The 26,218-nt window shown below is 36.5% G+C and overlaps 1 protein-coding gene across 1 annotated transcript in view; it reads left to right on the forward strand.

Annotated features, from left to right (window-relative positions):
• LOC306882263 (pro-neuregulin-3, membrane-bound isoform-like) overlaps nucleotides 1-26,218 on the forward strand; it is a gene marked incomplete at both ends in the record, with an annotated part of 327,414 nt that overhangs the window by 209,675 nt on the left and 91,521 nt on the right. The window contains one exon of the mRNA XM_079436777.1: nucleotides 4,646-4,775. Within this exon, the coding sequence (XP_079292903.1) occupies nucleotides 4,646-4,775 (130 nt within the window). The remainder of the gene's footprint in view (nucleotides 1-4,645; nucleotides 4,776-26,218) is intronic.

Raw genomic sequence — 26,218 nt, forward strand, 5'->3', positions numbered from 1 at the left:
CTTCAGCAAAAGTCTCCTTTAAATGTCATCATTACTGTCTGGGAGAAACATTAAAGATATTAAAAAGATCCCATTTGTGATTTTTCTATTCCTATGGGAAAATGTGTTCCCAGTTTCCATTGCTCTCTGTATTGTTTTCCACTGAATGCCTCTTCTTCTGGTCACATCCATCATTCCTGTCACTTATTCCCTGTGTTTTTCCCTACTGGCCCTGCTCTGTACTTGCACCTTGGCGTGGCTGCAGACCAGAACATTGTGCTATGGGGGACTTGGGGGCTGTTGTTAATGGCAGGCCAAAGTAAGAACGCCCCAAGCCTATCAGCCAACAGAGAGACCAAAAGCACCGAGTGGCCTGCAGAACTATGGCATGGGAGGTGGTCCTCTTTCAGTGACAGGAAATTGCCATTGACCTCTGCATTCAGATGAGAAATGGGGGGAGAGAGACGAGTGAGATAGCAAGACAGCCAGAGAGAGATTGTCAGTATTGTCTGACATTTCTGGCCAACAACAAGTGCTCTGTAATGAGGGAATTAAAATCTACAAGGACAAGGCCATAGCTATTCACAACTTTGATAAAACAAATTACTGAAGCCTCAGCTTGTAAACTGTGATCTGTTTTTGAAAAGATCTATATCAGTGAATTTCTGCTGCTGGATGCTGAAGCTCCATCAGAGATTTGACATTTCGCCAGATATGAGTATAGATAAGCAGCTATTTTGTTGACTCGCTTCTCTCATGTCACAAGCTTTTGATGCATTTTTTGACAGAAAGGGAAGATCAAGTGGAACAGACTCATGGATACTGGGTCCTTACAGAATAGTAGTCAAAAGCCTAAAATTGTGTAACACAACAGATCATGTGATTATGCTTAGTTATTTAAAAGCGTTACATTTTAAGGCCCTGACACACCAAGTGCTCGGTCTTCGGCCAATGTCAATCAGTCTCCATTTAAACCGCCACAAGTTTTCTAGCATCAGCTTGGTATGTCAGGGCCCTTCAATGAATGAAAGCGTGTTCTTTTATCTGCTATAGATCATAAATGGATAAAATAAAACCCATTCAACAGCTGGATATTTGCCTTTTATATAGCTCTAAAAGTAAACATCTTGCACTGATCTGCCAGATTATGCAATTGTATGTGCATACTGTAGTTTTGATTCAAAACAGCAGAAAAATATGATACTTGCCAATGTCATTCATTCATTCTTTTATGGTTGGTTGGTTGGTTGTCTTGTTAAATGTTCATAATGAGGTGCTTATGACATTTTTTTGTACATGAAAATAAAAAATATGTACACATGTAAGGTCATGTAAAATTGTTATCTAGTGATTTCAAAATGTCCATGTGTTTTTTTGCAGACCTTCTGGTTATTTTGTAATATATAGCCTAAACAAAAATTATACCTATATATTGTATGTAAAAACATTTTTTATCGCAAATGTACATTGCAATTTAGCTTTGGAAATTTTGGGGGGGCTAAATTCTAACTAACCACTTTACCTCGTGTCAATCCAAATCTGTATGTGGAGCCAAATATACTTAGAAGAATGCTCCCATCAACTTTCATTATATAGACAATGGAAGTCAATAGGTACCAAGTGACCAACATTCTTCAAAATATCTTCTTTGGTGTTCAGCAGATAAGAGAAATGCATACATGTTTGGAAGAACATGATGGTGATTAAATGATGGCAGAATTTTCATTCTTGGGTGGACTATCTCTTTAAGCTATCATTTCAGTGAGACGCATAAATCATCAGCTAACTCTGAGAGTGTTGTCCGCAGTTCTGTCTGTCCCCTCAGAGTGCTCTCTGTATTGCTGTTTCTGAGCTAATCGATTCTCTGTGACCTTCACTGTATGTCAAGCCGCCAGGCACTCTGGGGGAATGTCACATCTGAGAGACGGCATCAGTGCTTGGCCCTGGGGAATCCCATCCCTTAACACCCCGCACCTGCCTCGGCCCACGGAAACAGACTAAGATAGAGGGGATGTCAGGGTCTGAGTAGATCTCCAATCTCTTAGACACTTGGCCCTATCTCACCTCCTGACAGAGGAAACTGACAGTCTGCAGGAAACCAGCCTCTGTGAATCCCAAGGAAAGGGCTCAGTAATGAAGCTGATGGGCTACTAAGCTGTTATCAATATCATCAGTGTTCTGAGGGATGACTAATGGAGATCTTGTTCACTGTGCAACCCGGTTTTGCTTTGAACACAAAGCACAAACGCTTTGCATTGATTTCAACAGCAGTTTGTCAAAAGGTCTGGCTATGCACTCAGATGCAATTATTGGAAAATGAACAGAGTTTTTATTAAAAACATTTATAGTTTTATTTATTAAGGTCCTGAGATCCTTCTTGGGGCTGTTCTGTCACCTGGTGGCCTGAATGCATGCCAAATTAGCCTCAGAGGACCCGGTGAATATCCTGAAAATTAATGAGTGTGAATATGATATCTTTCACAGCTGATACTCAAACAACGTTATTAGTGGCTGCAAAAGAATCATGCAAAATTAATGTTAATTTTGTTAATTACTTATTTGTATATTACAATTATAGAAAATATGTAATTTGTGTAATTGATCATGACAAATAGTAATTAATTCTACAAATGTAAGGGTAGTTGTTTGTGCAAAGAAACAAGGCAAGTCGATTTTATTTGTACAGCATTTTTAGAGTACACATTTTTCTACGCAGCTTTACAAAAAATCATAATCTTAATGTTAATAGTATCTTAACATCTTCAGGCTTCATAGTCACATTTAGCATATATTGCTAAATATTGCTTTACATTTGCATGTACATTTAGTCATTTAGCAGACACTTTAATCCAAAGCGACTTACAAATGAGGACAATGGAAACAATCAAAATCAACAAAAAAGCTATGGTACGCAAGTGCTATAACAAGTCTCAGTTAGCTTAACGTAGTACACGTAGCAAGGGTTTTTTAATTATATAATAAATAAAAAGAAAACAGATAGAATAGAAAAGGAATAGAACAAGCTAGTGTTAGAGGCCTTTTTTGCTTTTGTTAATTGTATAGTAAATACAAATAAAATAAATAGATAGAATACAAAAAAGAATAGAGAAGCTAGTGTTTTTATATATAAAAATAAAAATGCTTTATATATATATTTTTTAATATGCTATACATGAGTTTACTCTATGTATGTGGGTTAAGTTGGACGTACTGTATATAACTTTTTATATGTATGCAGATAAATTTGGATATATACAGTAATATTATAATTTACATTTTGCAACAGTACAAACAATCAAGAAGTTGACATTTGCTATATGGTATATATTGCTTTACATGAGTGCACTTTTCTGTATTTGGGTAAAGTTAGATATACTTGTGGTTGTAGCCTGGAGTTATGATATCGTTATGTGGTGATATGGAGAATTAGGCTATGTTTTATTTTGAATTTCAGTCATCTTGCTCACCACTAAGCGGTTTAGTTGAAAATCAATGAATAATGCATAACACATTCTATCCATGTAGAAAATGATTTAGTCGAAATTGATTATTACTGTGTGGTCAGTCTTGTTTGTTCATTGTACAAGACAAACTTCTTCCACTTAACCAGACAGTATTTTCTTCCACTAACTTTATGGTCTGTATTAATGGTTATTAATTTTCAAAATATTAACATCAGTGAAAGTCTCTCAGGCATATTATTAGTTATGTTTACTGATTTTCAGCAGGTAAGCTTGCATACATTGTGAGGACTGCAATGTTACCTTATTATGTTGGCTTTAGCAAAGTGAACCTGGCGTCATTAATCACAATGAAGTCTTTTTTCCCAAATAGTAGAGTCCTGTATTAATTCTAAGAAGCCAGAGAGAGTGATTACTTCATTGATCTCATTCATCATCCTTCAGTAATGTATCAGGAGCAAAACAAATTCATGCACACGTACAAGTAATAACAAGCTATACTCAGCAGAGTAAAAAGAAGACATTCAGTTGCTTGTTTCTGAGAGGCATTGATGATGTCTTTTGCATTATCTGGTAGATATTTAGTAATCTTTGATGTTGCTTCAAAGTGTTTTTTTGTTTTTTGGTGGCCATCTGAGGAGATGTCTTAGATTGTAAAGTACAGTAAGGAGAACTGTTGAAAGCTATTGATTTTAATGGTGATGAAATACTCTACCAAAAGACTTCAGAGCTCTTGTACTTCTTGGCAGTCCTTAAAATGGTGTAATCCATACAGAAAGCTGGTAAATTGTGTGCTAAGATATTGAAAAGCATGTTATGATCTTGTTAAATGACGATAGAATTTTCATTTTTGGGTGAACTCACCCTTGTGTCATTCCAAACCTGCATGACTTTCATTCTTTCTTTTTGTATAACATTAAAAAAGATATTTCAGCTGTTGTTTCTACTGTTTTTGTCAGAATGGAAGTCAAAATGATATACAACATTCAATTGTATGGGCAAAATATCATCTTTTGTGTTCCACAGAAGAAGGTCATACAGATTTGTGATTTTGCGGTAAACTTCATCTTAAAAAATATGCAAATATGTGTAACTATTCCCCATATTATGATATTTAGTCACTTTTTGGTCTCTCTGACTGACTCTTGGCTGACATATTTGTTACATGGCATAATTTTCCTTCTCTTTTCTTCTTTATCCTTCAGCATCACCAACTCTACCGCCTTTGAAATCGGAGCATTTCAAGCCGTGTCAGGAGAAAGACCTGGCCTATTGTCTGAATGACGGGGAGTGCTTTGTCATCGAGACCCTGAGCGGCCCACACAAACACTGCAGGTATGACTGCACTTCCTGTTTCTGCAATGGAGGGAAAGGGTCGGCCTAGTGTTCGTTCAAGAAATAAATGGAATCACTACGGAGGGGAGGCTCTGCGGTTTCAGACCGATAACAATTCCATGTCCCATTTTCTGTTAGAATGATCCTTCTGGAACAATCTGCCAGTAAATCTCGCTCTCTCTCGTTTTGTCTTCACCTTTTCCTCTCTCTCTCTCTCTCTCTCTGTCTCTCTCTTCTCTTCCGCCTCCTTTTTCCTACTCTCGTGTCTCATTGCCCTCCTCTCTGGGACTCTCGCTGTTGCATGAAGCTCTTAGTCATACTAACGATGACAGCTTTGTCATAGCCACAGAGCTGTCTAAGGTCCCTTCTCTGCTAATTAAAAGTGGCACTTTGCAGAAGTTCATTAGAGGCTTGTTTCGGCTCTGTGAACTTTTTTTTTCAAGGTTGAAAATAGGATTCACAAAATGGAGTCAGAGATTTTTTCTGACACTGACGTGTTCACCTTTTGTACGAAGCGTGAGCACCATTTCGAATTACAGGGCCATTTCGGGTTCACTGCCATAGGTTTTGCATGAGCAGTCTTTTGCTCATTTGCCTAATGGAACACAGAGACAGCGCATGTTTGAAACTGAAGAGCCAAGAAGGAGCAGAAGCCGAGTGTCCTCATTTTAATCAGTGGTAATTGGTGGTGTTGTTTTAGGTGGCCCATTTATTTGACTGAAGCTTAGCTAGTTCAAATGCTCTGGCTCTGATTAATTCCCTGAACACTCTTCCCTCCCAACTTAAAGCCAAGGACATCCATGCATCTGTCTGTTCCTCAAAACAAGGTGGTGACGGTCTCATAGGATCAATTCACTGGAGAGGGTGGATTCTATAGAAAGATAATGCTATTAAATCTATTTGCATGGCAGGGTTTTTCAGGGCATTTTTAATCATCTACATAAAGCTAAGCAATTTGTGCTGAATTCCACTCTTTATTGATATATCAAGTAGTTTGCATATCTGAATGATTCATGGTTGGATAAAACTGCGTTTAGTCTAACAGAAAGTGACAGGCACTGATTTGATGTGTTTGGAGTCTATATGAACTGAACTGATACTTTATGCTGCTTTAGATGTGTTTTGAGACCTATGCTATTCAGCATGTTATATACTGCTGCTTCCTCCAGACCATCCTTGATCCGTTTTTCTCTCCAGTAAATGCATCTAGTTCCCCCGAAGAGTGTCTTATTATTGTATTAATAGATTTAATGGTGTTTGGTAAGTGTGCCCGGATTTTTTTCTACAGTAGATGTAATGATTGACTAATGGCCCATGTACCATTATTTAGTTATTATATCTAAATAAAAAGCCTGACTGCTTGTATCTGAGTGCCTTTTTTGAGTCTAGCACAGTCTGACAGTATAGTTTTTGTATTAAAATTAGACATGCAGGGCTGCATCAAGAGTCACATTTTACATCAGATGGTTATGTGCTGCATTTTACGTCTACTGACTCGTATTCAACACAAAGCATTATGCTTGAACTGTGCAACCAGTCACTTTCTCAGTAAGCTCATGTTTGCTCTCACCAATTTGCTGAAGTGCTATCACTGTAAGGGTACCATTGTGTTCAAAGATCTAAAAGCTATGCTAAGTACCATGTACAGACAGTGTCCTCCAAACATGTGAGTCTATGAAGCAATGGCTAGCTAATTAACACCCGCCAAGCGCTGAATTTTAGTAAAAAGTGGCTTTGGAAAAATAAAAAATCATATATAATATTTATAAAAAGTTTTTTTTTTTTTTGAAGCTAAAGAGTCAGGGGGGGATATAGGAGTTAGCCAGAGTTTAGCAGACATATGGAAAGAGAGAGAGTCAAAACTGTTAAAATAGGCACAATATGGCAACCAGTAGATGCTGCTCACTACGAGGATAACAAATGATTAAAAATAACTCTGCTTGCGCATGTATGAGAAATAGGTATGACAGGTAGAGAATCCTGTTTCCTTGGCTTTTCCAAGTTAAACAGTCCCTTTGTGTCTGTTGACCTAGATTCATAGTGCATGTGGATTTTTAGTTGAGCTGCCTCATCTGGTCTATAGACCTATATACACAGGAACAGGAGAGTGTTAGGACTTACATCAATGTGATTACATAAATTTTGGATGGTTGTGCATCCTAACCCAGCCATGTGTTTTAGCAGTTGTTGGAGTAACTCATGACTCAAGCTGACAAATTTAAACTATAAACACCATATGGGGGACTCAAAGTGCTGAAAGTTCATTATGGCCCATCAAAAGTTAATATTTTAGTATGATCAATCAAAATGTGGGTTTCCCCCAGTTTTCATAGTGAAACTGATAAAGAAGTATGAATAAAGAACAATAGAAGGTGTGAAATGAAAGAAATGAAAGGAAATTTGTAACTCAGCCAAGCTGGCACTGCCAAAGCCTAAGTAAGTCACTGCTCGCTTATCCTATCCTGGAGGTCGGCGTTGGATTTCTCCTCGGCTGCTGGGTATTTGACTCTTGTTAGCATTGAGACGGTAAGCCTCTACTGCCACAGCAACACTGCAGCAATCCCACCTGTCAGTTTACTGCCACATGGGGCCGAAACACGAGTTGAGACCTCACAAAGCCCCTTGCTTTGTGAGCTCACTGCAGCTGAAGGGCCATGTGTACACTGCTAAAGGCCTACGGTCTGAGAGGACTGTTGCGAGGGAGCGAGATCGTGAGATTAATTTCAATAGGCTGTGGTGTTATAAGGTTTTAAATTGGATGGGAATTTTGTGGTTACAGTTTATAGCCTGAAGCTATGATGCAAATATAGGGAGCATTTGCAATGGGTTTTGTCAGGGGAGGGATTATGAATGCATGCAAAGCAGATTTATTGTCAAATATGCATATAAACATTGACTCATGAATAAGCAGAGAGAGAAACATAAATGGATGTATTATTGAGTATGCTTGTGATACTGATTTTATTGTTAAAACATCACAACTCATCATATGAAACAAAATGCCTGCCGCTGAAAGTTTAGAATCAATGAGAGGAAAATTCACAAAGATGGAAGCCATTTTCGTGTCTCTATCTTCCAATTTGCAATTCATTGATCCGGAACAGTGAGAGTTGGCGCTCCCCAGAGATTATAAAAGGCTTTTCTTTAGTCTTTGGTTCAGTTCACCGACAAGTGGCCTATTTTGTTAGACTAGAGAACATTACATCTGATACAGTGGTTCTTTACTGGTAGATCAGCACCCAAAAATGGGTCTGATAAGGATAGACAGCAGGGAAAAACAACGCTAAATGCAACTAACAATAAATACATGTACCATTAGGATAGGAGAATACATTTTTGATGCATTTTAAATGGGAGGACAGTATATGTACACTATTGTTCAGATGTTTTTTTTTTTTGTTTTGTTTTTTAAATAACTAATAATACATTCATTCAGCAAGGGCAGTATATACATTCATTTATTTATTTATTTTAGGTAAATGCTGTTCTATAAGCACTTTCTATAAGAATTCTGAAAAAAAATATTACAGTTTCCACAAAAAGATAAATCAGCACCACTGTTTGTACATTGATAATAATAAGTAATGTAATCCAGATTACATGTAATCAGGTGTGATGAACACAATGCTGTAATCACAGACTTAAAATGTGACAATTAAAGTTTGATTTTAAGGATGATTAAGTTCACCTTAATAGAGATTAAAACATTAAGCACTAAAAACTGAAAGGTTTTGTGAAAATACTTTCCAATATCCCAACTAGCAGCAGTGGGAATCCTGTTAGTCAATGCTTGAGGCATAGAGCCCCAAAAGGACACCTATTCTAGTAGTTTTGCATGCCTCTGATACAAACATTATAAAGATTAGACTTTCCTTCCGTCCACTGTGTTGCTAATGTACTACAACAACCGCTGTTGCATTGAGAGTTGAAGGTAGACTGCGGTTACCCACTGAACTGGCCATTTTGAAGAAAAAAAAAAAGATTACATTAACCTCAGCAGATGTTTTACAGTGCTTTCCTCTGATTTGCTTTCTTTTCACTAAATATGCTACACTCTTTGATACACATAAGATTTTCCTTTGAAGATTCTGCCACTGTGGATGAGCCAAAATGTTTCTGTGCCAAATCTGAGGCATAGAAAAGCCCTTCTCTTATCAGGATCAACATGACCTTCCCATGCTGAACGAAGCACAACAGTAGGTTTCCATGTGATGTTCATCCACCCATGTTATGGAATAAGATAGCGATGATGTGATATCTGCCAAGGTAAAACTTATAACTGCTTCAGAGCACCTCTTCCATGAGAAGCTATCCTGAGACTCAATGCTCTGGCAGGTCAGATTAGAGGGATAGAGAGGAAAAGAGAGTGTTAGAGAGCTCTGCTGTGAAGTGCAAAGGAAAGTAAAATGAATCTGAATTAGTTTCTAGCACATTTTAATGCCTATGTTATTTTCTAGAACTGGATAAACGTTTGGTGTATCTGAACATGCGGTGATCTCCTATTACAAAACAGATAGTTCTGCAGTTCCCGCTGTATTTTATCTTTCGAGTTATAGTTACAGCTACTGTATGACCCGTTAACCATATCGGCAATTTTTTTTTTTTTGCATAGCAACATTCTGTTATATTATGGAATAGCAGAAAAATGACACTTAATTTGATTAATAAAAAAAAATTAAAAATAAATGAAAGTGTCTTTAGTATGTTGATGTATTTATTATTTATTCAAGTTTTTAATCCATATTTATTGATTAATTAATATGGATTAAATAACAATTATATAATTTATATGTATATATTAGGAAAGTATTTTTACAGCACTTAATTTTTTGCTTTTGATAGATCATTTTTAATAGGTGTAAAAAAACTAAGTTACAAATATTTAATTTTGTTAATTATCATTACTCATAAAAGTTATAATATATAACATATATTATTATATAAAATGACTAATAAATTACTGTTTCAAATATTTTGGAGTATAGCATGCCAGTATTCTCGTACAAGACACTGAAATTGCAACCTTTATGCTTTCTGCATCTGACGTGATACGGTTTGAAGTGGTTTCTATATCAGAAACAGCTGGGAAATTCAAGCAGGACTGGAAATAGAAAAAGTAAAATGTTCTTTAGCCAGACAGAGACACATAGTAAAGAGCCCTTAGAGAAGAGAAGACAACAGAAGACATGAAACATAGTAAGTGGAATATATAGGAAAAGACAATTGTGAAAAGCTTTTGAGATGTTTGGTAAAGACATGGGTGTCTGCAAGTGATATGGTGGAGAAAAAAATAGGAGATGTGGGATCGTTTGAAAGAAGATGTGCCGAAAGATAGGAGTGGATAAGAGATGTTTTGCAAGGATAGAAAGGAAGGAAACAAGTGGTGAAAAGAGGTTTGGATGGCAGAGGAGCACTTCTTTTTTTAGAGGGCTCATTTTTCGCTCTTGCAGGTGAGCATTTTCATAACGAGGTTAAAATTGTTGGAAATTGAAGGCACTTGTAATTTCAATCACTCATGCAGGAGGCCGCATACACACACACTTGAATCAGAATGTAAGTTCTGTTTCATAATTCATTTCAAGCACTTGTCGCATGTCAAACCGCAGCCTTACTCAACCAAAAAAAAACATAAAATCATTAATTTTCAGCGTCAAATGGAAATGCATGAGGATTTGTGAAGGGGAGACTCTAAAGCCTAAATTAAATGATTTTTTTTCTCTTTTTCATTTTCTCTGCTACAGATGCATTACCTCCACCAGCAGTCAGCCAATCAGCAGTCTCTCTTATTCTATATCGTATGTGGGGTTTAGATATTTCAGTTGCCCCCACAAACTCAATTTCATGCGGCGCTGATAAAATATCTAGTGGAACAATACAAACAGCAAGAGCACAGCCTTGTCCTTTAAAGCCTTGTTCTCAAGGTCTACATTTTCCTTAAGGACAGCCAGTTAACAGCAAACACTTATCATGATAAATATTAGAAACTTTTGTAGCTCTGATGTGAAGTGCAATCTAATTTATGCTGGAGGATAAATCATTCAGTTTTCTTATACGTGTATGTTTCACTCAACCAATGCCACAGGAAAGAGAAAGCAGAGAATAAGAGAAAAACATTATGTACTCAACCTTTGTGCACTTTGTCTCCCAAAGTGACAGCTCATTTCACAAGCATGCTAGTAATCCAAGCACACCCTTAGGGCTCTGCCTTATATATACTGCATCCTAATGAGTAGCATGTAAAATTGCATGGGGGCTCAAAATTGAGGAGACGAATTTAAAGGCTAGGGATGTCTTTTTTAGAAACAGCATGCATGCAGTCTAGTAATTGTCCTTAACTATAAGCTAAATAACAGTACTAAACAAACACAAAATGTTGGTACATATTTCATAATTTTTTTTTATGAAATAGTACTAGCAATTAGTATTTTCATATGGACAATCCATTTTATCCAACTCATTAGAATCATTTGTTCAGGAATGGAACACTGGTTGTGCTGTGAGTAGCTGTATGTTTACTAAAAAGAAACATGTCAATGGAATCATTTTTTTAGGAATATAATTACACTGGTTGCACTGTATGTTTATGATTCACTAACCGGCCATTTAAAATAATTCATTAGGGAATCTCATGTGGTTGTACAGTGTGTTTAGGATTCATTTAAAAAAAATCAGAAATCAGATTACACTGGTTGTACTATATGTTTTTGATTTACTAAGTAAGTATATTAATTAATTAAGTAATCATCAGTACCATCATCATCATCATTTGTTTAGGAATCATATTACTGGATTTTTTGATTTCCTAAAAAGCACTAGCTCATAAGTGTCACCGATTGCACTGTATCTTTTTGATTCACTAAAAAGAGCTGACTCATTAGAATTATTTCTTTGTGAGTCAATCCAAACTGGCTGTGCTTGTCTGTTTTAGATTCATTGGGTATTGCAGCACCACTGGAGAAGTATTGGAATGGTTAACAGAACTGAACATTCTCAGTTCTCTACCTTAAGTGTGCTGTTACTACAGTGTGTTTTGATTCATTTCTAACCATTATGCTGAACTCTTACTCCCTCACAACGAGCCAAAGAGCTGTGGTGGGATCTTTTGATCGTGACCAGCCCTTCTCTAAAGCCCACTTTAGTGAATAATTCTACCTGATTAAGTCATGATTAGGATCACTCTGTTAATCTAGCCCCGCTCTCGCCCAAGGCAAGAGTTCAGTCAGAATGCAATTTCCTTACCTCTTGAAGTTTCAATTGATTTGTGTTGACTCCATTGTTATTTCTAATTAATATGGTTTAACAAGATAATTGTGCAATTGTATTAGCTAGCTTTGCCTGATAAATAGCAGGGAATTTCCAATTAACATGCATGCAACCGGTACAATTCAAAGTGCAGTTCCTTTTTCCGGCTATAAAGAGCAGGTCAAATATGCAGATCTTGCGTGCTTTTCACTACCCTTCATATTGTGTGTGTGTGTGTGTGTAGGAAGCCGATAATAAGCAGTAAAGCCCTGATTCACTAAACATTTGTTTAAAAATAGCATGCACAGAAAACGTCTGATGAATAGAGTCTGCTGAGGAGTGCGTCTTTCAAATGCACAAAATAGTGTATCTTGCAGTTCCTGCAGGTTTCCCTTAGTGAATATGTAATTTGGGGCCTGTCTATGTGAATAAGGGAAATAAAAAAAGAATGTGTCAATGCAAATATATTAAATGCATGCCTGGAAGTCTTTTCCAAAGCAACTGTGTGCATAATAATTTAACAGGTATTGAGCAACAAAAAAAAGAGCCTTTGGATTGAAAAATATGTAAACGTATCGAATACTACAATATTACATTTATAAATAACAAAACTTTATAGTTTGTTGTGAAGCAGCAAATTTAATAAAAATATTGATAATTTGCGATGCTTATTCTTTTGTTTGTGGTTTAAAATTCAGATTTTGTTTTGGTATAAATCCATGGTTCAGTGGTTTAAAGGCATGGAGAATACTGCAATTTCTTCAGGCAAGCTTCCTAAAACCAGGATGACTTGAGCTCTCTGATAAATTATTTCACCCAGTATAAAAATTGTGTTATGAAACTCTGAACCCCTGGTATTTAGACGTGTAAACATTTCAATTTGGGTGTTTCCACCCTGTTTGCACGATTATCTTTAGTAAACAACCCACAATACACCTAGATGAGTGCATGCAATTTGTTCTACAAACAACATCTAGAAGTCTAAGTGTAAGGTTTGATCAGAAAGAGTCACTAACCTACACATTTACATATCCACACTCACATCCACACACATTTACTGTAATAACACCACTCACATTTGCTGAAACTTGACAGTTGGCACATTGGATTTGTTTACCTTCCAGTCTTACTGCTGTCTGCTTTTACTGACAGGCCAAGAGAGAAAATGAGAGGAGATGGGAAGGCACATTACACACAAATAACACGAGGAACCTCTTTGTTAATGTGCAAACAAAGTAACATAACCCCAAAGTTGCTGGTGTATGAGGGCGAGAGAAATACAGTTTCAAGCAAGGCACCTCTTTCAAGTCAAGAAGTTAGATATGCTAATTGCATGCAAATGAATGCAAATGAACCCTTCTTTCCCCCCAAATTCTTATTTCGTTTGTGTGAAACCATGCAAAAGCAGTGATTTTCTTCTATAAATAACTGAACCAGAGCAAATGAAAAGATAATTTAACAAGTCTGGGCAGGCTTCCATTGGCCGCCCAAAAGATTCCCTTCAAACCGTGAAAAATGTTATTTGCTATTAAGAGATGTAGATGAGACAGTCTCCAGCAACACAGAAATGCAAAAGTAAAGGTAAAATCATAAAAAAGAAAGATTAAAAAAGAATCAGAAGTAGAGGAGTAATACCAGATGTAGTGTAGTAGGGCTGCAGTGTTTTGCATGGCCAAATACATGTATTCATTTGAGATATTACTATATAAGTAGTGTGTCACTGAAAGATCTGTCTCTGCTTGCATCTATCTATCAATCTATTTATAGTTCAGCGCACAAGAATGATATAGATTTTTTTTTTTTTTTGAGTCTAGAGGGCATTCGGCATCTATCTATCCTGTCCTCTTATGTGGGAAGTTGTATTCATCTTTTTTTCTGCACCATATAGATCTGTCAGTGTGTCTCACTTTGATGATGTAATTGTTATTCTGTGTCTTACTGACAACCAGCTACCTGGTAGATGTTTTGTTTTGTGCTATTCTTCAGCTGTAATGTATTTGTTTTCTGTTGAAAATTCAAATTGGTGGTGTTTACTGTCATTTTCCTTTGTAAAAATAAAAATGGAGTATAAAGTTCTAATTATAGAATTAAGTCACCCATGTACTCTTTAGGTATTAAAGTGTACCTTTAAGGTACTAATATGCATCTTTTTGGCATAAATAGCGTACAAATGTGCCATTTTTGTTTCTGAGAGTATGAATAAACATAAGGGGATCATCATGTGTTCTCAAAAAGTAAAAAAAAAACTCCTACATCCCACTAGGCTATTTACCATTATACCACAGCTCTGACATTTTCTTTTTCAACTTTTTACATTTCTGTTTTTATATTTTTCCTTCCATCTCTGCCTTTGCTTGAAAGCTCTTCAGCACTCAGCATTCTGATATGAACCATAAAGTTGCTTCCCCTTAGTAGTAAAATAAGCAGTTGCTGTTCTTAATAGCCTGGAGACAGCGCAACACATTTAAGAATTCTGGTTTATAGATATTTTGCTTTAATAACGCTTCAACCTATCAACCGTTAAATGTTTACAGTTTAAAAGTTTTGAAAATCCCCTATGCAGGTGTTTTCCTCTCAACACCCTCTCGCATCATGTCAACATCTTTTAGCGATTCAGTGAGCTGTTGCCAAGGTACCTTGCACCAGAGATGTTTGTTTATTCTGCACCCATTATTTAGCTTGCTGAGGATAAGTGTACAAACAGACACACACACACACGCTCATATTAGACACACTCAGACACACTTTTTCTACAACGGGAGTTTATAGTGACACTTTTCAAGGTCTTCAGGTTTTAACAGAATTTTTCTAAAAGTTTTGACAACTTTACGCATGATCTTAAACAGTAATACTATGAGCATCGGCTTTTGCTATTTTAATTCTGGAACTGAAATGGAATTTAAAAAGGGGTTCTCGATTCCTCAATTTATTGAATTTGAAGTGAGATAGTAAACAGGATGTGGAATTGCAATTCTAATTTGAATGTAAGGGAGTAGAAATTTAAGTTCAAAGACATGCAAGTCATGTTTAAACACTTTGTATGTTTACTTAGTCTTTTTTAATGTTTAAAATCTTTGAATATTTAAATACATTTCAGAAGCAGCCATTTTATGCCTTGTATTCTTAAATTCAAAAAGCACTAAATCTTTTAAAATACTGTTTAAAATACTGCCTGTACTATAGTATTCCAGTCCTTAACATACTTCACGAATGCATAAGCGACATAATGAAAGACTTGACCTTTGAGCCATTATATGAAGTGCACAAAGCATGCCATTGCATTGCAATAACAGCAGCAAACTACATTATTGAATGCATATGTATTCAAAGGACTTAGATAAAGAGAACTTGTATTGAATGGAAGCAACTTCACCTGACTCTAATTGGATGAAGCCCTTTAAAAGCCAAATAAATCATATTTCTGTGATCGTCCTGACACTAAGTGTTGATAAGAGCACTGCCCTTTGCAAATTAGCAAGCTCTAGTTCTCTATGCCTATTGCACTTAATAATGGAGCATCAGTGTGAGAGAATCTGAGCTGAGTACCCAGACTGCATGCAATATGCAGGACAATTTGGCATATCTGGAAAGTTCATGAGAGGAAATGAAAGATGACTTGAGGCATTCCCATAGCTAAAATCTCATTGCAATTGCATATATTTTCAACACACTAACCTGGCCATATCAGTGAGACTACAGCACAATAGCCCTGTCTAGTGTGGATGCGTTACTGCTTGAAATCACTTCTCAGAGGATTTGAATTAGAAGTAGTTTTGTGCGATTATTGAAACCTTCAACTCACTTCAAATGCAATCAGAACTATGATCAAACATCAGCTAAATTGGAGCTGGCAAACACCGATACCGAAGCATAATATCTTTATATAGGTACATGAGCGCAATTGTGTCATTCTTTTTCATTTTGTTCTAGAGAGGCATCTGCTTTATTGCACTCTGAAGAGCTTTTGATGTAGTCCAGGATCTTTTCTGTCTTAACTCAAACCCGGGAATTCATTGCTTGTGAGTAATGGCAAGCATGTCACGCCGCTAGCCTTGGCATCCATCACTGAACCACACCACAAAACCCCTCTATTCACAAACACGACAGGACATCAAGCGTATTCATGAGTCCGATTCACAGATCTGCTCTGTTCCTACCAACACCAACTGTATTCATCTAACTTTAATGCTTTTTTCTGTTTTCCAAAGCTATAGGATTTAAATCTCTTATTTTCTGTTACAATTCAATTGAACTGTTGCCATGATGAAAAAAAAGACTGCAAAAATAAACACAGAGATGAAGGGGCTAAAAGGCTTATTATTACTAAATATATTCCTTTAATTTGAAATGAAATTATTAACATGATAATTTGAGTGAAATATTATAATAAACAAATATAATTGTATTACCTAATTAATATATATATTTATAATTTTGATTACAGATTTATTCTGATATATATATATATATAGGTGCGTGTGTGTGTGTGTGTATATATATTCAGCATACTTGTTTTGTTTTTAGATTTCATTTTGTATTTGCATATTTTGGTTTGGATTTGGTTTCCTTTTTTTGTTTTACATGCTATTCTGACTAGTCTGCTTGACTAACAATAAACTGTTTTATATTTATATAGGTCTTTCAGTGTATAAAAATACTTCTAAATAAGGCATATACGCATGCTTTATGCCTTGAGAAATAAATAAATATATTTTGAACAGCCCTTTTGGCCCCAATTTTTCTATGCTACAGACACACACAAACAATACACCGAAAACCACTGTATTTATTTCAAACATTTCCTCAAGGAAAATGAAAACATTTAAGGTTCCTCCATGCACGGGGAATAAACTATACTATTTTGACCACTAACACTGCTGGGTAAACATGTGTGGCTCGATTCCAGATCTCTTTTTGGAATGAAAGTTGCTAAAACTAGCGACCTTGCACCTGTTCCCACATAGCAGGCTGGCCTAAGTTATATTTCCACAAACCTGCAGGCCAAGCAGACTGACATAATGGAATTTAAAAGAATCAACAGAGATTTGAAGAGCTCACAGAGGTGGCGCGATAGCCTGCAGACATGGTTGGAAAACAAACACACAGTTCCTCACCTCACATTGAAATATGGCTCATTTCATCTCGCTGCTTTCCACATCTGTCATGACTTTTGTTTTTTTCTTGACATGCACAGGGCCCACTGCAATGGATTTCCTTGCCAGTAAAGCATGTGGGTACAACAATGTCAATGGTGTGACCCTAAAGACAGATTCCGGTGAAAATTACTTTCATCACTTTTTCTGTCTTGCCTTTTTCAGTCTTCACATTCATCATCTGTGTTGTTAACAAGGTTCAAAAGACTGCAGCCTGTATAATTCAGGAGAGCATTTGTAATAATATGAGCAAATATGTGGGGAAGTCGTGGCCTAATGGTTAGAGATTCGGATTCGTAATCCAAAGGTTGCAGGTTCGAGTCTCGGGCCGTCAGGGATTGTAGGTGGGGGGAGTGAATGTCCAGCGCTCTCTCCACCCTCAATACCACGACTGAGGTGCCCTTGAGCAAGGCACCGAACCCCCAACTGCTCCCTGGGCGCTGCAGCATAAATGGCTGCCCACTGCTCCGGGTGTGTGTTCACGGTGTGTGTGTGTGTGTGTTCACTGCTGTGTGTGTGCACTTTGGATGGGATAAATGCAGAGCACGAATTCCGAGTATGGGTCCCATACTTGGTCGTATGTCATGTCACTTTTATTTTCACTTTCAAAATCAGAGAATAATGACCTAATAAGAAGACATGAAACAGCAAAAATATGTGTCCTTTTGCTTAGCTGGTGGAAAATGCTTGAAGTGAGGAACTCTAAATGTGCTTAATTACGCCTCTCAGTTTTCCTCACCCACTCAACTCTAAAATAATAGCTAAAATGCGTCACACGTGACAACAGTATCTGTTTCTGCCATTAAAAATACATTAGTAAAACAGAATGAAGAACAGTTACGAAATCTTGGCCTCACAGCTTCTGTTTTCTTTCTGTGCGATGTGAATGAATGCGCCACTTTTGTATTAAATTGAGGTTATATGTGTCTCATACACTTCTGAATGAGTTCAGTCTTCAGATATCTGTCAGCAAATGAGTCTTCTGAAGCATGCATTACCTTGAAGGTTGTTCAACTCATATGATCACTAATTACACACAATGTAGATTAAACACTGCAGTGATTATTATACAGTAAAAAGAATTAGGAATGTTGTGCAGTACATAGCAGAACAAAGATCTGTCGTTTTTACCCATTGGTAGTACATGAAAGCATGCAGGCTTAATCATTCTGCCCTCCAAAGAATTTAAACTATAGTTTACAGGCATTGGAAGCTTTTATATCTCTCTTCACCAACAGTGCAATTGCTGATATAATTATAAAACCATTAGGTTTATTACAGAAGGAACTTCACTTTATACAGTAGATGGTGAAGGGATAGTTAACCCCAAAATGAAAATTGTCATCATTTACTTACATTCTCATGTTCTTCTAAACCTAAATGACTTACTTTCTCCTGTGGAACACAAAATGTATTTTTAGGTAGAGTATCAGGGACTAACCATCTCAGTTAACATTCACTTTCATTTAATCTTTTTTCCAGGAAAAAATCAATGAAAGTGAACAGTGACTGAGCCTTTTATCCTGTCAAACATCTAACCAGACAACCAGATATCATGAGAAAATGTAATTATTTTATAAGGTGTCGATTTCATATGAATTCAGGTGATTTGTATGGAAACATATGATTTAAAAAAAAAACAAATTACAATAAAAGAAGGTTTGCAGGCATCTGATTGTACAAAAATGTATGAATGAGATAATGCAAATTAGCCACCAATTTGCCAAAACACAAAATAGGTACAAATTTGCATGAGAGTGTATTGGTAAATGATGTATGCCAGAATTTATTTTTGGTTGAACTATCCCTTTCAAGCCATGTTGATAATGAAGATTTTTATCATGAATGCAAAGTTGCATCATCTCAGCTGCCATTGGAGGAATGTTTATGAGAGTGCAGTAATTATTTGTTAGCCAATGACCTAATGATGCTTTAAAGAGAGAGAGAGATAGAAAAAGAGAGAGAGAGCAGGCTGTAATATGAAATGCTTGCACTGAGCCGTTATGTTATACCGCTTAATGGGCCTCATTCATGAAACATTGTAAATATAGGAGTAAATTCTGAGTAATTTGCCCGTAAAACGGACCTTCCCAAAAACTCTCCTCCGGATTCACAAACTCTTCGTAAACGTACGATTTGATAGTTAAACATGCGTATGTTAATGAATTCCAATCATTCGTAATTAGGGCGCTCGTGCACACTCATTCACAATTAGCATAATCCCCGCCTGAATTACAACTGCGCAAATTGCGTGTCCAGGAACGCAGTGGAATATTCTGGACTCCTTTCTCAGGTTTGGCTCCAGTATTTTGTATAAATGCAAAAAAAGACTAATAAGCCATATACCTAACAATAAATATTCAATAACGTGTGTCCACCAAAGCGTTTTTAGCCAGCTGAAAAAATGTCAGGCACTCTTCTAAAAACGACCAGCTAGTGGCGCTTGAAGACGCTTTCGTGGCACCACGTTTTTCGAGATAGGTATAAACAGAGGTCGGAGCCAGCTCCAAATGGGCGGGTCAGCTCCAAATGGGTTGAGCCTTGTTAATATGCCCTGTACCAACCCCAACCCTAAACCTACCCTCCCTCTTGGAGCTGCCCAACCTACTTGCGGCATAAGTCCCTCCCACTTGGAGGTCTCTGGGCTCCAGCTGAGATGCTTTGGTTGCTATGATTAGGAATATCCATGGCAATAATGTATTATTAGTATCTCATTTTGAATAATTGAATATATAAAAATGCAGTAACCAGCAATATTAACTTCTCTATTGTTGTTCAGTTGTTGTACAAGTAGGATGATTCTGTGTTGTATTTGTCCCTCCCCTCCTCCATTGATTGGACGGCTGGGTAAAAAGTGACAGTGACAAGCGCTGCATTTACCCAAAGCTAAACAGTTTATCAACTCTCAGCTACAACAAATAAATAAAACAGAGCAAACTAACTTGTTAAATATTATGATGGCAGTGCATCAAAATTCAGTGTCATCAGTTTGCCAAAAAGAACACAGCATGTTTTACGCACCATTTACAGGTGGTAGGGAGCAGGTGTAAATTTTCAAAAACATTTTGAAAATACGAACACTTTCATGAATCCGAAAATTTACGTCAGAACAGCTTTACGGACGATTTACACACAAAAAAATGGTTCTGCTCGTATTTCATGAATGAGGCCCAATGTATCATTAAATTGTTCTCTGCTCTCACTTTCTCTTAAGGGAGATCATGACTAAACATAACAGGAGCAGTTTTACATCGTATGAGTATGACTCAAAGAGTGAAATAAATAAATCATGAATTTATCTCTTTTGTTTGCCACAGCTGTACACATTCATGTACTAAAAAATGCAGTCAGACTTTCTGTTACATGCCTGCGGTTCTTCTTACTGTGTATTTACATAAGTTACACCATCATTATGAGTCTGTTTATGTCATAGATTACGTTATTGTCCTGAAACAGTACTTAGAGAGCTGTAAGGAGCAGTCAATAGGGGTTTGCTTGTGTTCACTGCATGATCTTAAGCTGCTGGACACTGGAGAGCTTCTGAAGGTTTTACTGTGGTGACAAAGTAACTTTATTACTCTCTATTAGTGTACAGCATGGAGGCTTATGGAGATGTAAAAGGGTAGATCGATGTGGTGCGAAGTAACGTGAATGGCCCACAATGAGTTTAATAAATCTGAGCGTCTTTGAGGGACGTTCCACCATCCTGAGCCATTAACTTGTGGGCCTAAACTGCCTTGAAAGCTGGGGATTATACGCAAATATAGACTATTCTCTCCTGACTGTTGCATAGTGGAGCTCTTGAGCACAGCACTGTGCCATGCTCTATCTGTATTTATAGTCACATACATGAGGTTGATAACATACTTCATAGCTTAATATAAAAACCCATTTCACAACAGATGTCTGTGGGCAGATTACTATACCACAGGCTTCTAGAAAGATGTGTGGATTCGTGTAATTTGCTCAATGCCTCAGGATATTTAATTCTTGTACAAACAGCACCATGTAATTATGACCTCATATACCAATTTATGCACCATTGTTTGTGTCATATTTTCCAGGGACTTATGGGAGCCTGATACTGTGTGTCACTAGGTTATTCCATGGGGAATTAATGTAATGAAGAGGGCCAATCTGTAGCAGTATTTGCTCAAGCTACAAAAACAGCAGTGAGCTTATATAGTATTTCTGCAGCAGTGCCTGTCAACGTATAGAGGGCACAGGGCAGCAATACTTACACTCTATAGTAGGTGTGTCCAATGTTGTTTATTTTTTATAATTAGATTTTGTTTATTATTATTATTAAATTATTACATTTTATTATCTTATTTTATTGTATTATTTTATTTTATGGACTTTCATATTTCATTTGTTTCACAAATTTGTCTGTACAACAGAGTATGTTGCTTGCACATTTTCCTAGTATTCTGGTCATATTAAAATGCATCAATACAACTCAATATAAAGAGGAATATGAAACAAAATAAATTGTATTTTTGTGTATTCATTATTTTTAGTGCTGCATGGGCAATGATTAATAGCGATTAATCGCATCCAAAATAAACGTTTTTGTGTACATAATATATGTATGTGTACTGTATATATTTATTATGTATATATAAATACATACACATGCATGTATATATTTACGAAAAAACATGTTATGTTTATATATTAAATATATTTATATATAATATAAATGATATGAATATAAATATATACATGTTAAATACAAGTAAATGTTTTTCAAAATATTTGCTGTATGTGTGCGTCTTTGTATATACATAATAAATATACACAGTACACACACATATTATGTACACAAAAACCTCTGTCATGGCAACATGGGGGTAGTTGCAATCCGAGTTTGAATGTGACATATCAGCAAGTCATTGTTTTCCTGTTCTTTCCAGAAGATGTGCTTCTTTTGATTGCTTCCCTGCAACTTTTTTTGTTTGTTTCTCATTTTCTCTGAAACTTTTGTTGCAGTGATTAAAACAAAGCAAATGTGCTATGGCTTGCTGAGATCACAGATTCCAGCTCTGGGTTTGATATTCTCCACGCTCTTTTTCTCTTCCCCTCCACTTCGATTTGTGCTTCCTTTGTCTGTTACATCATGTCCGACAAGATTCTGGCAACAAGCAATTTGTTTGTCCACACTAAAAGAAAAAATATGGTGCAACACATCAAGATCACAGCTAATCAGAATGATGTGGATGAGTACCAAACAAGTAGAAAATGTTGTGTCACTTATTCTGGCTATGGCTGGTTAAAGTAAAAACCCAGCTTTACATGGATGAAATTGTTTTTCTCACTTGTCACCTTATGGCTCTGTGCAAATTCAGGACATGGTGTTGTTTTGTTTTCCATACCAGAGCTCTCCTCGTGCTGTCTTTAATTAAACAAGTTAGTTATGTTTCTAATTGAATTGGACAAGCAGTGTTCCATGAGATTTGACAGTTATTATAACAACACTGGGACTTTTCACTATTTGTATCAATATGGTGTTTGTGAGTTGTGATTAGTTCAGAGTGGAGCTGTGTGATTTTGCCTGGAGCAAAGTGTGTTTGGTTTTTATTTAAATATTGAAGTGTTGGTGATTTCTCTAGCTTCAGGATCGCTCAGAGCAGGGTTTCTTCTACCTGTTAGCATGGAAAGAGTGGAAAATAGAAAACCCAGAGTGGACCTGGAGTGGCGTTATTACGATAAATGCTGTTGCGCCATTGCGCTTGCATTGCATTGCATTTGTTTTTTGTTTTTTATTTTTTAATAGAGATCACAGGTAGGGCTGGGTAAATAATATTGATTTCTTAATTTTAATTGATTCAAATAAATCGCGATTTGTTACTTTTGATATGTAACAAAGTCTCAAAGTTCAAGAGAAGCGGCAGCGTGAAGCGCATGTGAACTGATCATCTCCTCTGCTGTAATACCCGTTTCAGCACGAAATTAAAATTAATAATCATTACAAAGGTGTGTTAAAAGAAGGAGTACTACTTACCGAAATCCATATACTGTCTCATTTAATCTCTCAATCAGCGTTTCAGCCACGCAAAGACATAAACAACGTAGTACCAACGGACTCTCCTATATTTTACAGCGTTGGTTAAGATATTTTTTTTAAATGTACTGTACCTGATATATATCCAGAATAATAGATATTGAATCAAATCAAATAGAAAGCATGTGAGTCAAAATCGAATCAGATCATGAAATTTTGTGTCAAACCCAGCCAAGTGTGTCAAGCACACTTCCTTGACAGAGGATGTAAATAAGGATTTCAGTTGTTCAGAAGCCTGATAGCATTGTCATGTTGTGTAGCTCATATGTGTGCTTTGTTTTCAGATGTGATTTTTCAAGCCTGAAAGGTGCAGCGAGCTGTAGGAATGTTCTCCTACGACTAATTTTAAACCAGATGTGCAGAATGAAGCTCCTGAAGTCTCGTCTTTTAAATTATTGTAGAGATCCTGAAAATCACTGTTCAAGGTACAATAGCTCAAGTCAGTTGCCCGGCAACTGCTGTCATAGCTTTGCTACCGATACGAACATTGAGTAGAAGATGAAAGAAGTTTTTTTTGTTTTTTTAATTAAACTTTAGCAGACATCATAAACTCAGTAATGAGAGAGATGGGACTTTTTTTTTAGGACTAAGTAATGCCCTTGTGTTTTATACATGAATGTTGCCCGTCTCTTAAAAAATTGCGAGAGCACCAATATTATAAATTATTAAAATTAATAAAATTTAGAATACTGGGCACGACTAAAAAATACTTAATTAGAGATTAAGTTATGCAGTGCATTAGTATATGTACACATAATCACAGTCAGACTTTAAGCATTTATACTTAGTAACTTTAACTTAGTATGGGTTCCACACCATCAAAGGGATATAATGCAGAATGCCCTGTGTTTGTGTGAATTTATGTGTATTTGTGCATGACCACTGTGCATTTGAGCACACTTATACTCTGATAGTCTGGATGAAATAATAAGAGAAGTAGTCAAGGTTAGAGAGTAATTGGAGTTTTTTAACTCTCTGCCGGAGGACGCATTAAGCCTTAGGGATGGAAAGTGATTATGTGGCCATAAATGAACCTTGTAATGCAACTCAAAGGTGTGAAAACGTACTTGAATTATTGCTAACCTTGCTGGTCAAAAACTGTGAAAGTTTGAAAAAAAAAAAAAAAAAAATCAAAGCACTGGACCAAAAGGAAGATGAGAGGGAGGTGTTTGGGACAGCTGTTCAATATTGTCTCCTCACCCCTGGTTCTTTGCTGTCATCTGCTCACTGACTACCAAATTACTTCGTCCCTAATCCATTCGGTTATTGGTTTGATTTTAGAGTCTAGTTAATTTTGACTTGCAGTGCCCTTAATAAAACCGTGGCCCCTAAGATCCCCCGTCTCAGTAAATAAGCCATTGATCGGCCGGTAAAGGTTTGCTGCCTAAATAAATATGGCTAATGAATAAATGATGAGAGGAAATTGGATGAGAATGACAAAGGACGTTCAGAAAGATTGCTAGTTATTGTTTTTTTTGTGGCCAAATATAGACTGTTTTGTCTGTCTCAAGTCTTTTAGCGGTGGACAATGGATATATATAATCTGGAATTTTAAATATTTTCACTCATTTGGTTTGAGCTGGTGTTTCTGTTTTTTAATTCTGCAATCAGAATATTTCAAATAAAACATGTTTGCTTGGATATATTGTTAATAATAATTTTATTTTTGATAATTGATGTCATTGATACATAGATTTTTTTCAATGTACTCAATATCACTTTCCATTCTGTTAGTCTTTTGAAAAAGTTGCAATGTAATAAAATAGACAGATCTTCCATGTTGCGACACATATCAACAAACACTTCATCCTTGAATTACGTCTCCGAAATTACAGTACATGGCATCAAAAAAAAAATCACAATTAACTTCACATTGACTCCCTCATGTAAGATAACTGTTACTCTTTATTTAGCTTTTTGTTTTGTTTTTTGTTTTTGGAAAACTATTGCAAGGTTTGAAAGGTAAGGTACTGCATTACAGGAATGACCCAGCAAATCAATAAAGATTCTCAGTCATGCAGGTCATTGTAGAATAGCCGTGTGGTTTTAGAAGTGGAAAACGTGTCTGAATGCTCTAGAATACATTTCTTAAGATATTCTTAGGCAGAAAATGAAAAAGAGAAGGAAAGAGAGGGCAGGTTGCTGCTCTGTCTGTCTTACTCAGAGTGTGGAGGGAATTAGAGGCGATTATGTGACTGTAATTGAAACCCTCTGATATGCAGCGTGGCCATTTCAGCTGCAGCCGTGCGATCGATATGCAAGGCTAATTTAATATTCATTTAATCCCCACCGCCACCTCCACCCCACCTTTCATGAGAGCTTTATCTATATCTACAGTTACACTTGCTACAGTTTTTCTCTTCCTGTTTCTCCCTTAGGCTATGGCAAATGTTTTCACTGATGTGTTAATTTAGAGTTATAAAAAAAAAAAATATATATATATATATATATATATATAGGAAGTCGTGGCCTAATGGTTAGAGAGTTGGACTCGTGATCCAAAGGTTGCGGGTTCGAGTCTCGGGCCGGCAGGGATTGTAGGTGGGGGGAGTGAATGTACAGCGCCCTCTCCACCCTCGATACCACGACTGAGGTGCCCTTGAGCAAGGCACCGAACCCCCAACTGATCCCCGGGCGCTGCAGCATAAAATGGCTGCCCACTGCTCCGGGTGTGTGTTCACGGTGTGTGTGGTCACTGCTGTGTGTGTGCACGTTGGATGGGTTAAATGCAGAGCACGAATTCCGAGTATGGGTCACCATACTTGGCTGAATGTCACTTCACTCATATATATATATATATATATATATATATATATATATATATATATACTGTATATATATATATATAAATATAAAAATATACATGTGTGTATATATATATATATATATATATATACACATGTGTGTGTGTGTGTGTGTGTATATATATATATTATATATTATATATATTATGGCTGTCAGTTTAATGCATTAACTTAATTAAT

This window comes from Barbus barbus (genome assembly GCF_936440315.1).
Source record: "Barbus barbus genome assembly, chromosome: 16".
Taxonomy (NCBI): Eukaryota; Metazoa; Chordata; class Actinopteri; order Cypriniformes; family Cyprinidae; genus Barbus; species Barbus barbus.